The sequence below is a fragment of the Photinus pyralis genome, unplaced genomic scaffold, assembly GCF_008802855.1.
Source record: "Photinus pyralis isolate 1611_PpyrPB1 unplaced genomic scaffold, Ppyr1.3 Ppyr1.4_LG1, whole genome shotgun sequence".
NCBI classification, from domain to species: Eukaryota; Metazoa; Arthropoda; class Insecta; order Coleoptera; family Lampyridae; genus Photinus; species Photinus pyralis.
Window position 1 is genome coordinate 52,086,108 of NW_022170249.1, and position 12,110 is coordinate 52,098,217.

Genomic DNA, 12,110 nt, shown 5'->3' on the forward strand with positions numbered 1-12,110 from the left:
CTCTTTGAAGTAGATACACCTAGATCGGTTGCCGAACTCTGGAGTACTCGCTTTTTGGTAGTGCCGAGTACGTCTACACCCTCCGTAAATCACATTCGATTCAGCGCGCTAATTTGGCTCGGCAGAAGCTGGAAAATGTGAAGAATTGGTTTTTAGTCTATTTTTGGAAGATGCTATCACGACTGTTTTCGTTTATCTGTATCTAGGTATGTATAAAAGGCCGTTAGTCTGTTTTTGATGTCCAAACCTCTGGGTGAATCCATCCCAATCTGGCACGATACTGTGATCTCCAGCGATCCCATGTTCAAAGGTCTTATGTAGTGAAAGAGAAGAACCCGTCGGTACCCATAACCAATATTATAGGTTTGATTGCAGATATCTAATATCCGTAATGACACATCACATGTAGCAAACCCACGTGAACCGCCATGTAACTAAACTAGCTATAATTATTATAAAATGATAAGGTTTTGAATGAAATTGGTCTATCATAATAATTACAATTTTATTGTTCATTTAGTAGATAGGTAACATAAACAGCAGCTGGGAACAGGTAGTAGGTAGTACGACGGTAGTTATGTTCACGTCTAATGTTTGATTAATTTCTAAAAATTGGAGACATCGGCCAAAAGTTGCAATTTTTATCAAAATGTGGCCAGACAAAACCTTTGGCACATACGCGTAATAATTTAGAGACGATTATAAATTTTTGATTATTCGATATGTAATATTTTTTTAAGTAATGAAAAAACATGTTGGTACAGTAGGGGCGATATTAATATTATGTAGGTTAAAGGGATGCGTTCAATTATGGTCACATTTATTGTTTTACTTGCAGTTGAGGTAGGACTAAACATAATTGGGGAATTTGATGGATTACGTTAAACAAACGAACATGTACAGCGTACGTACCTAACATTAGAATTTCTTCATAATGACTCAAATTTTGTAACCTCAATATAACATCATAATAATAGCGATTACAGATTTACAGGCAATGTTAAATGTTATGTCACTATAATGAAAAAATAAAGAGAAGTGCAACATAGTTCAAAATTTTCGATTACAAATCTAATACCAGTACTAGTACCAATATTAATATTGTGCCACATAAAATATATTGAAAAGAAACGATAACCGAGACTATAACAAGATTTTAAAAATTGGATTGGCAAAGGAATATTGACATGAAGAGAAACATTTCTCATACAATTACAATGAATACAAAGTTTTTCGTTCCTTGATACCCTAAACAACTTAGTTTATTGCTCGTATACAGAATATCATGAAGGGACATTAGTACCTAGTGGTACCTAATAGTGGTAAATATTGCAGAAATATGTGCAATAATTGAAATATGTAGTAACATTTAAAGGCATTAGGCTACAATAATGATTTTAGTAGACAGACATATAACAAGAACTATTAACGTAGGTTCACATAGAATATTATTACAAAGGTTGTTCAATTGAAAGCGACATTGCTATAATTCCGTCATCTCACGAGAAGGATGAAGTGCGCGTGCCTCTATAGAGAGCCCAGAGTGCCGGGAATGCATGATAGCGTCGGAACGATTTTAAGTCCAGGCGGTGTCAAAGCGCGGTCGTGTAATTGTTAAAAGCATCTTCCGTGCACTCAAGAAATTTCTGAAGGGACAGCGATTTGTAGACGAGGTCCAAGCTGTCGTTGAAAGTTGGTTTTACAACCAACCCCGGAGCTCCTCCACCCAGGGCATCCATCGCGCCTCGTTTGCCGCTGGGACACTTGTTTCAATCTAAATGGTGACTTTGTCTAGCATATGTGTTACGTTTGTATTCTTTTGTATACTAATTTATATTAATATCATTAATCCATTTCTCAATTCGACTGTAGTGCTATTTTCATTTGAACTGCCCTTATAATATTTCATTTACACAGGGTGTACAACGACGAACAGTCTATGAGTATATGCGAAACCAATGTGACCATATTTCTAACAAATTCCTACAAAACGGAAGGTATTATACACAAAAAATGTAATAAAGTATTAAAGGAGTTTTCAAAAATCTGCAGACATTGGTTTTTCGTATTATATAGAATAGTAGACTATCTTCGGCGTTTAAACAACATGCAATGTAAGAAAAACCTGTCGCCTCATAACTTACTGTACCAATATGTTACTCGGGAATCGAAGTCGTGCGCTAGAGAGAATGATTCAATATTTAGGCAACGAACTCGTCATCTTCATCATCATAGCTGTCCTCTGTTCCTGGTTCACCCAAAGCGTTGACGAACTCTAAAAATGAAAATAACTGAGACTGCGAGGTTATGCCGACGTATAAAACATTTCAATACAAGAATTTCGACTAGTTTGCCGAATGCCCTTAACATACAGGTACAGTTTGTAGAGTAAAAGTCTTTTATTATGTTGAAATTCATCATTGTTCTTGGAGCAAAGATATTTTTACATGTTCGTCACTGATATTACGTAGAAACTTTTTTTAAATCCCAGCTTTGCTTATTTAATTAAATGAATAAAGAAAGATACTAGGCACGAATATATCAAGCCGCTATCGGGCACCTATCTAATCCCTTTCCCAACAACCGTTTGGATCCCTACTCCCTGGGTCACAGTCTACTGTACCTTATGGTATTGGAACTGCCATACTGGATTGTATGTAAGTACCTACCTACGTTATAGCTTAATGTGAAACCTTCAAATTTTAAAGATTCATAAGTTTACACTACAGCATTAATTGATTTCATTATAGCAGATGAGCTATCCTTTACGTAGCAGGTATAGAAATAAGGAGTGAATGTTTTAAATGACGTCCTCATTTAAAAAAAAACACACATGTTGTACAAGATGATCCTCTCGGACACAAGATCACTAATTTTGTCGCTTTGTTGAAGAAAACATCTATTTTCTTGTAAAAAATGAGAATACAAAAGAGTATTTCAAAACAAGGGCATCATTTATTATTTAAAGATATTGATCCTCTTACCATAAAAATCAATACGACCATCACCATCGGCATCAACTTCCTTAATCATGTCTTCAACTGAAATTGAATGAAAAATTACATCGGACCCGTAGAAGTACAACTTACTTTCTTCTTCCGACAAGTCCTCGCCAAGACATTGCAATACAGCTCTAAGATCAGAAGCAGTAATGTAACCTCTGTTGTGTTTGTCGAATACCCTAAACGCGTCCCTTAATTCTTTCTCTTCCTGTTCTCTTGAAACGATTGGATCGCGATCGGCTCCCGCACTAGCAGACCATGCGATATCAACGAATTCTTCAAAACTGACGTTTCCGTCACCTGAAATGCAGACTACTCAGAAGCCGTCCGCCGAAATTTTGAGTTACCGTCAACATCAACCTCCTGCAGCATCTGTTGCAGCTCCTCAGTTCTCGCAAACTGGCCTAAGGATCTCATTACCCGACCCAACTCTTCCTTGGTAATGCTACCGTCTCCATCCTTATCGAAGAGGCGAAAAGCCTCTCGAAATTCTGAAATATGACATAGAGATACATATGTAATAATAATAATAATGGTCTTTATTCCTCACCCTTCATGGAAGACCAAAAAGAAATCAAAAATTTGCAAAATCAATAATTATTGGCATATATAACGTTATAACCTTGCATGACTACAAATTAAATATCATGCCTAATACCTATAACCTAAACTAAATTCGGCGATGTTAAAAAAAAAGAAAAGTAACACATTACAGAACACATCGGAACAAATACTAAATCAATAAATCATGTTGCAACATTAAACAGATTTTGTCGCAGTTTCACTTTAAATAATCGAACCGGTAACGGTTTAAAAGTAACTGGATCAGTCCCTTGAAACGTAAATTGAGTGTATGAACATCCGTTCTAAATTTGAGTTTGTCAAACAAGTATGGTGGTGTTTTACCTATTTACAATAATTTATGTAAAAGAGTGCCATAGTTTAATAGCTTTCTGTTGTACATATTCAGTCAATTTGTATCTCCTAGCTTGTATGAAATTCGGTCTATTTTCTAATTAAATAAATGTATTTTAGAAACGAATTTTGTACTTTTTGTATTCTGTTGGCGAATTCTTTCGTGATAGCAGGCTCGTAAACTGGTGAACAGTAGTTGATTGGGGGACATCACAAGCGACTCACAAAGCATTACCTTTATGTGGATGGGTAAGGAATGTCTGTGGGGATAGAGGAGTTTAAGGTTCATATATGCTTTCAAAAAAATAACACGTTGGATTTAGCAGCAAACGCTCCGCCGAGAAAGTACATTGGAAAGAATGTAAAAGTTGCGTATCATATGCAAACATACGGATAGCACACGTTTTTAGACAATCTTTAAATTTGAACGGTATATAGTATAAAAAGGAGTGGGCCTAATATTGAACCTTGAGATACTCCTGCTGTTATGGCTCGAAAGTTGGACGATGCAGAATCTAAAATTACTTTCTGATAGCGATTTTGTAAGTAACTTCCTATCCAATATAACGGGCGATCAAAAATGAATTGCTGTCGACTGTCGAGTCGCCTTTGGAAGTTCAAAATAAGTATGATTTCCCATCTAAACAAAAATTCCAAAGGTGACTCGACAGCAACTCATTTTTGATTGCATTGTAGTTCAACATTTGTAGCATTGTAGTATGGTTTATTGTGAATAATAAAGTTACCTTTCATCTGACTCTTCGAAACTTCAGGATGTTTATTGATGACCTTCAGTAATACTTCGTCAGGTACTTTCCTAGACGATATAGATTTAATTTCCTCACCCTCCGTATGTAAGGATTTCTCTTCGATTACCTCGTTCTCATCCGAGCTCTCCTGACCGACGGTACTAGTCTGGCGCGTCTAAAAAAGGTTGACAAATAAATACGGCTTGTGTTGTCGCATCCTACCATCAGGTCTTTTAATTGTGTAACTAAAGGGGAAGACGAAAAAAAATTATTCACTGCGGAGAAAATCTTTCCCTCTAACTTCGCCACGTTTCAGCTTTTTATACTACTCTACCGGTGAAAAAAACTGCAACGAATTTATAAACGTTATTTAGGCGTTGCGAAAGAATTAGTGTCGCCGATTTTCGCGGTCACACTCGATAAATCTGGACACACGATGAGCTCTTACCTAAATTACGGACGTGGGTGAACAGTAGCAACTTCGATCGCTTCGGTGGAACTAAACACGAAACGGACCTACACTGCGCAGCTTTTCACGGGAGCTATTCAATTATGAAATTTTCCGCCAGCACACACTAGCTACCCATCTAGCTACCTACTTATTTCTTTTCAAAAAGGGAGGAAGTTCCAGAGATCGAGGAGGTGTGTTTTTATTCGTAGGTATATTTTGCACATACGAATCTAGCTTTTGGGTGGTTTCGTAGTTTAAATGTCTGGAGGTGCCCGAGTGTCAAAGTGTGGAGTTGGTGGAATTTCTCATTTTTGGTGCAAGTCAACTAACTGCTACCTTATAATAATCGTGACCGAAATTGAAAAAATGGAATCCATCGATTAATTTAAAAAGCGATGACCTTTTTTTCCAGAAATATAGCCACATTAGGCAAATGTTGATTGAAAGTCACGGGTGAAATATAAGTATGCTCTAAACCTAAGCAATCGCACCAGTGCGCTGACTTTGCCATTTGTTTAGTCATTGGTAGTAGTCGAACTGTGAAGCGCTATATAAGCTCTCATATCGCTATACCAAAAAAGGTTCCACAACTCAACAGTTGATGAGTGTTTTAAGTTGAATATACTTACACATTCGCGAGATAGTGCTTCGGCCGAGTCCATTTCGTAACTGGCCGACGAAGAGATTTTAAACAACTCTAAGAAACGTGCACGAGTCTTTTTCGACATATCTACTCACTGAAGTGAAACCTCTTTTATGAATCGATTTTTACAAATAACTGGTAAGTTACAATGGCTAGATTTACAAAAACCGCTTGTTTCAGTCTATTTCAAAGTTTAATTGCGGATAAGTGACTCGATAAACTAATCCGTTTCCTGTTTCATTTCGATTACGTGGCTTTCTTGATGATAGTAAAAGATTAATTAACATCAGGTGCATACATGACATAATGGGGTACCGACTTGCAAATTTAGTAACAGGGTATGTTCTAAACATCATCCAAGCATTGTATTATACAATGACCCAAAGTATATTTTTTGCGAAGAAATCCGCATGTGTTATTCAATTTCAAATGTAAGCGCACTTGACTATCAAATTTTACCCAAATTTACAAAAAAAGGGCTACTTTGGTTGTATTCATTTGAGGTATTGTGATAAATCAATCCTCACTAGAATTGTTATAGGTAGTTATTTCTATTTCTCTTTCTATCTTATGTCTATTTTTGAGTGGAGCAAGAAATGTGACAGGGCAAATCGATTCGTAACATTCATAACAGCTTTAGTTGTGACACAACCACAGCAATTAATAAATACTGAGAATGTTACATTAAAGGCAGAAGAACGTACGCGCGCATGGCGGCCCCCTCAAGGAACCTCAATCCTGACAGCCAGTCTTACAGGCATATAATCCTATCAAGTTTCTTATGGGATTCTCTTCCACAAAAATTGAAATGTTCAGTTTCATATCCTCCGCTAAAACTGAGGGTATCTTATGTGCATCGTATTTAAAAAAACCTTAATTTTAAAATGATCAATACAGAAAATAAACGGTTATCGGCACTATTCTAATTGACAATATCAACCTTTTCTTCTGTTGAATACATCGCACCCGAACGAAAATAAAAATACGGAAGCCAAAGGAATAATATTCAAATTTATTTATTTATAATTCATTTATTTTAAGAAGTTATTTTGGTTGCATAAAGTTAGGCGTCTTCAGAAGAGTTTTTTCATTTAAAAGTAGACATAAGGAAAACAATATACACGAATTCCTATGTCTATTGTTAAATGAATATCACTGTATAATGTGGTTTTCTGAGTGTGAGTCAATAAGTGGTGTAATGTGGTAAATAACTTGCAAACTCGCATAACCATGTTGTACACATCGACATATAAGATTTTTAAACCGCGTATTTGAGTCTACCACTAACCCTAAATCGCTATACGCTGTAATATTATTTTTTGCGCGATCGGTCGCTTCTGACTATAAAAAAAATAGGTATTTACCAGTTGCTATAAATACGACGGGTTGCATAATTTTAATTCCGATCGCGCAAAAAATGTTATAAACAGGTCGAACGTGCTCTATCTGATTATTATCATCTACCACATTCTCTAAAATCTTGAAAATTAGATAGCAATCTCCAATCTGCCATTCATGTGCACGCATTTGACGTTATTCACGCCTAAAAATATGACAAATTATAATTTTGAACAGGAAGATGTGAAAAATAAGTAAATTTTTGTATGTCATAACCATCATGCAGATTATCATTTAATGAACGCTTTACTCTGTGTTACATCCTTCCGATGTTAGAACGTACTTATATCTGTTATAGAAAACTAAATCAAAACAATAAAATTTAGGTCGATTTTTCAATAATGTATACCAGTTTGTATATAGTTTTTTTTACCAGCTATTTAAATTTATGTCAGTTTACAATGAACACGCAGTACGCACAAATTATCTATTAAAAAAATGAAGTTTATACAGTAAGAATAATAGTTATTTATTGTATAAGATAATAAAGGGATATTTTAACCATTGAGTGAAAATTCCTTAAAGAAAGAATTACTCACACGCACGTAAAACAAATTCGTAAGTGCTAAATAATTATGTTAGTATTCCCACAAACTCTTCTTTGACTTCTTTTGTCGTTGCCACATAGATTTTATTGTTGTGATTATACCAATTTTACCGTCATTGACCACCGGACATTTTTATAATGGAATCGATTGACTGCTTCCCGTAGTACTTTTCGGCGCTTCAAAGTTAAATTTTCTATTAAAGTGATCCCCGTATCTTTCAATATCTTCTTATTTTTAAATGCATTTGTCACGATTATGGCCGTTTGCACCGACAAATTTAAACGGAGCTTAGTTTAAGCGTAGCTTAAAATCCATGGCAACCATTGTCATATATATAAATACGGTGCGATCTATCCATGTCACAAGCCGATACCTGTAACTTCACAGTTGTTTGAAATAAATGCAACAGCATCTCATATGTTTTTGTATGCCAAACATCTTTAAACAGTTTCTTCGTGAATACTGTTCATTGCGGTCTATATCATAAGTACCTACGCTTGCAAATTCACTTTTTTGAGATTTAAATTCTGTGTTTCCAAAACATCAATTTTAGCAGAAAGACGCCTTAATTCCGATTGAAGATCTTTTAAGGTAATCTCCGATACACTATTGACCTTTTCTAGACGACTTCTCCACTGGTAAACAAGCCCTTGACTTTATCACTTAAGAGTCTTCCTTACCTAAGCGCAACTTTTTTACATTACACTGTGTATATTTTCTAATGTAGGTACACGTTTTCCGTTCTGTCCGTGTTTCACAGTACCTAATGTTTGGGTTTAGCTATACGTCTTGCTTTTATTTACATTCATTCGCCATTCGCCTACTTTTTTAGTGTTTTTACAATTATTTCAACCGAATCTGTTCTAAAGTTTGTCATATTTTCTTCTTTTTTTTGTATTTGTACATAGGTAGGTATAACAATTGCAAATTTTAGTTTTATACAAACCTGAAACGAATCTAATTATATTAAATTACAAATAATGACATTTGCGTAAATAATTATAAAACATTTAGCCAACAGTACTGTGGGTGCCATACTTTGCATTTAGCAATATTTTGTACCATTTGAGTTGTATCATGTATATGTATTTACGAGTATTAAACATTTTTTTATTATCGTTATTGGGTACATATTAAAAATCTGGTAAATTGTGTATAAACATAGATTGTGCTTACAAAATTTGTATAATAGTTTTTCATTTTTTAATTATGCGCCAATCATTAACAAGGTGCAAAAAAGCTTAACGAAGAGATTCCTCAAAATTAATGAAAAGTTGCTGTTTTACTTATGATTACACCAACTTTATAAACAATGGAGACGGATTGTGTTGCAGTTCTTAGCCATGTACCAGATATTTTTGTTCACCATACCTACCACGTATCGTTTTCTTATGGCTTATATACCTAACATTAAACGTTATCGTTATCGGTATTCAATTGTACAGAGACAATCTTGCAAATAGCGAAGGCATGACAGTAAAAGTGCAGCAAAGTGGATTTATAAGCTAGAGATATACGTATATAAAATTTACTCATGGCTAAGATCTACAAGTCAAATTGTTTCTACATAACGTTCCGTACGCATTAAAAATGATCAGAACCTCAAAAATGGATGGGTCTTGTCACGAATTTAAAAACTGTGGCATTATGTACAAAAATCTGACTGTCGCGCTTATCACTTAGAACAACAGTTTTGAAAGCTGAAGATAGCAATAATGCTTCCTTGTTGCGGAACGCTCCCGCGCAGTACCGCTGACGAAACTGGTCTCCTCAACATTTGGACTTTTTTGTTGGACTGTACGAAGGGGATTCCTAAAACGAAAACATTAGGTATATGCTTGAGATTTATGTGAGCATACTTACCAAATCGAGCTCGTCTAGCGATTCCAGTTTGGCTATCGGGGCTGATCTCTCCTCCTTTTCGGTTTCCCGATGCGAAATATCGACCCACGGATCTTGAATCTTATCGAAATCGAACGCTTTATTAAACGAAGCAAATCTGAAAAGAAAGCAATCACTTTAAGTACTTACACCTGGGTTGTGGCCGAGTCTCGAATAAGTACTTAGTTCTTTGAACTGAAATACTCGTTAATAGGTACTTTAGTTTTCGATTGCCGACTTCATTGAACTGTACGAAGGATATAGGTAAACGTAAACACGATTTACCTACCTGTGTAAAGCTTGGGAATGTTGCATCCTTGATGAAATTGGTTTTGGTTCGCTGACTGATCGCTGAAACGTGTACCTATTTTTACCAATATCAGAAGGCACGTTTTCATAGTCAGGAATCTGAAAGCATACCGATCAGCTGTTAGGTATGTATCTCTTCGCCTACCTCTTGCTTATCTGTGCTGTTCTTGGATCCGAATTGTGCTTGCAATAAATTTAAGATAACCTTAACGTCGCTAGCTAAATTTTGCTCTAAGGATTGAACTCTTCGCGTAAGTACGTCTAATTTATTGTTAATATGATCGAATTGGTTCCTACTTAAGACTAATAAATGTGAATCTAATGTGGAATGTTGATAAGAGGATTGTGCAACAAATCTTGCATTATCTATAGAAGGCGTAGTGCTGATGTTATCAGTTTGATCCGTGTTTCCTAAAGCTATGTCAGTCCTTTGTGTAATATATTCTTCAACCACAATAGGTGGTTGCTGAGTCAACGCTTGTTCTAATCTTTGCGATAAGTCATAGATTTGCTCTTGGGGACTTTTGTCCTGAGAATGGCCCGAGGCCTCTCCCCCAGTTTGTGGTGGACTCGGACTGTTGGTGTAGTAACTGGTACTACTTGATATCGGAATTGGAGCTGTGTTAGTAGCAGCTGTTTGCTGGTGCGTGGATGTTGTGGTGGCGTTATCTTGGCAAACTCCTACTGAAGATTGCCGGCGTATCGTTCGGATACGGTTGGTTGTTGGTGACGCCGTCGTAGCTGCAATAAGACAATCATTTGGCTATCACAACTACTTATACTTACAACGAGGATTTAACTGAAAATTGATGCACTTGTTAGGTGAGTGACAAATTTTTGTCAACGTCGTGCCTATCTAGATTACGATTTCTACAAGGAGTGATAACTAAAGGACTATGCTAGGGTACAACATTAGGATGAAATACTACGACAACGTGAGAAAAGCAAAAGCATTGTGTTATTGAGTCACTCAGAATGGTTGTTCTCTCACAATCATTACGAATCACCGTGTATTTTCTTTTTAACTTTACTGGCAAAACTTAGCTTTGGCAGTAAACAGTTAAAAAGAAAATTCTTATACGGTGAGTTATGCACATTGAGACGTTCAAATTGGGATCGCCCCATTTTATCTTATTCCGTCGTGACCCCGCCTTTGCAGTTAAGTGTCAAAGAGATATATGTATGTTCCCATCGTTAAGCAACGATTTTAAAGTGTTTAGTGTCATATCTAACAAGGCAATACAAATGTGGCATACATACACTTTGAATTTTTTAAAGATCTTGTGCAGTTGGTCACGTTTATAATGGGCAAGAAATCTTCCGTCACAGCGCTAGTCGTATCGGAACATTTCTCGCAAAAAAATAAAAATGAGGACACTTAACTTACCTATAAGAGGCTGGTGCATGCTTTTGTGTGACCTTAGATCTGGTATACTTCGTTTAAGTTGAGAAAACATGCCTAAACACATTCAACATTGTTTTATTTTTTATTTTTAACACAGTGCCTACCGTTTGGTCGCCATGTTAATCAATAAAATATAAAACGTTTAATAAGTTTCGAACAGTCATATCGAAAATGCATATGAAGCGAAATTTGTTACTAGCAGGGTTGATTAAGGTATTAACTGATTAAACATGGAATAGACGCAAAAAATACCGATAGTGTAATCTAGTATTTTCAGCTGGAAGCCCATGACATAATACAAACTTGTCTATGGTTACCTCAGAAGTGTGACTCAAACAAGAAAAAGTGCATCTAAGTCCGACCATTTTGTGATTTAATGGGAGGACATTACAGTGAGCTAATGAACAAAACAAATTATTTACCAGTGATTGAGTTTAGAGTGGTCGATCTCTTCTTCTCCTCGTAGTCCAAGTTCATCGGCGTCACATCTTGGCCCGCCTTCTCCGTAGTGAACTCCAAAATGCCGTGACCTGAACAATAATATTTCTCTAATTCAACGGGGGTTTTGGGTACGTCCGCGCGAAATGGTTCAAATTACCTGATTCCGACTCGTCGCTGTTTTGCGACTCCTGCCTACCACCCAGCGAAGTACCTCTACTGGAATGACCGTTAGATCTTGCGTTAAATCCACGAAAGAACCTACTCTCCCTATCGTGATTCCCGCGGTAGTAGCGAGCTTTTGGAACGACGCCCGCTTGTTCTTCCTAAAAGCGGTAGTATCAGTCAGAGGAATGCGGGGCTCTGAAAGG

At 36.3% G+C, this 12,110-nt stretch overlaps 2 protein-coding genes across 8 annotated transcripts in view; both read right to left on the bottom strand.

Moving 5' to 3' along the window:
• Window positions 1–491: 491 nt before the first annotated feature.
• LOC116173147 (neo-calmodulin-like) lies at window positions 492–5,245 on the bottom strand. Of its 2 annotated transcripts, XM_031490443.1 has the most exons (7): window positions 5,115–5,207; window positions 4,889–5,012; window positions 4,664–4,841; window positions 3,350–3,493; window positions 3,090–3,302; window positions 2,985–3,041; window positions 492–2,275 (listed from the first exon to the last, which is right to left on the bottom strand). In XM_031490443.1, the coding sequence occupies exons 2-7, from the start codon at window positions 4,889–4,891 to the stop codon at window positions 2,202–2,204; spliced, it is 669 nt and encodes a 222-aa protein (XP_031346303.1). In that variant the 5' UTR covers window positions 4,892–5,012; window positions 5,115–5,207; the 3' UTR covers window positions 492–2,201. The 2 variants fall into 2 exon arrangements, with proteins under 2 accessions (XP_031346303.1, XP_031346312.1); XM_031490452.1 differs by lacking the exon at window positions 4,889–5,012 and having other exon boundaries at window positions 5,115–5,245.
• Window positions 5,246–7,712: 2,467 nt separating this feature from the next.
• The window catches only part of LOC116176788 (potassium voltage-gated channel subfamily H member 6), a 52,332-nt gene continuing 47,934 nt past the window's right edge, over window positions 7,713–12,110 (bottom strand). For 2 of the 6 annotated variants that reach the window (XM_031495565.1, XM_031495550.1), the window contains 7 exons: window positions 11,900–12,065; window positions 11,724–11,849; window positions 11,284–11,355; window positions 10,042–10,637; window positions 9,877–9,995; window positions 9,570–9,705; window positions 7,715–9,518 (listed from right to left, as the gene is read on the bottom strand). In XM_031495565.1, the coding sequence (XP_031351425.1) occupies window positions 9,477–9,518; window positions 9,570–9,705; window positions 9,877–9,995; window positions 10,042–10,637; window positions 11,284–11,355; window positions 11,724–11,849; window positions 11,900–12,065 (1,257 nt within the window). In that variant the 3' untranslated portion in view covers window positions 7,715–9,476. Of the gene's footprint in view, window positions 9,519–9,569; window positions 9,706–9,876; window positions 9,996–10,041; window positions 10,638–11,283; window positions 11,356–11,723; window positions 11,850–11,899; window positions 12,066–12,110 lie in introns of all 6 variants that reach the window. The other 4 variants (XM_031495593.1, XM_031495557.1, XM_031495574.1 and 1 more) reach the window with 4 other exon arrangements.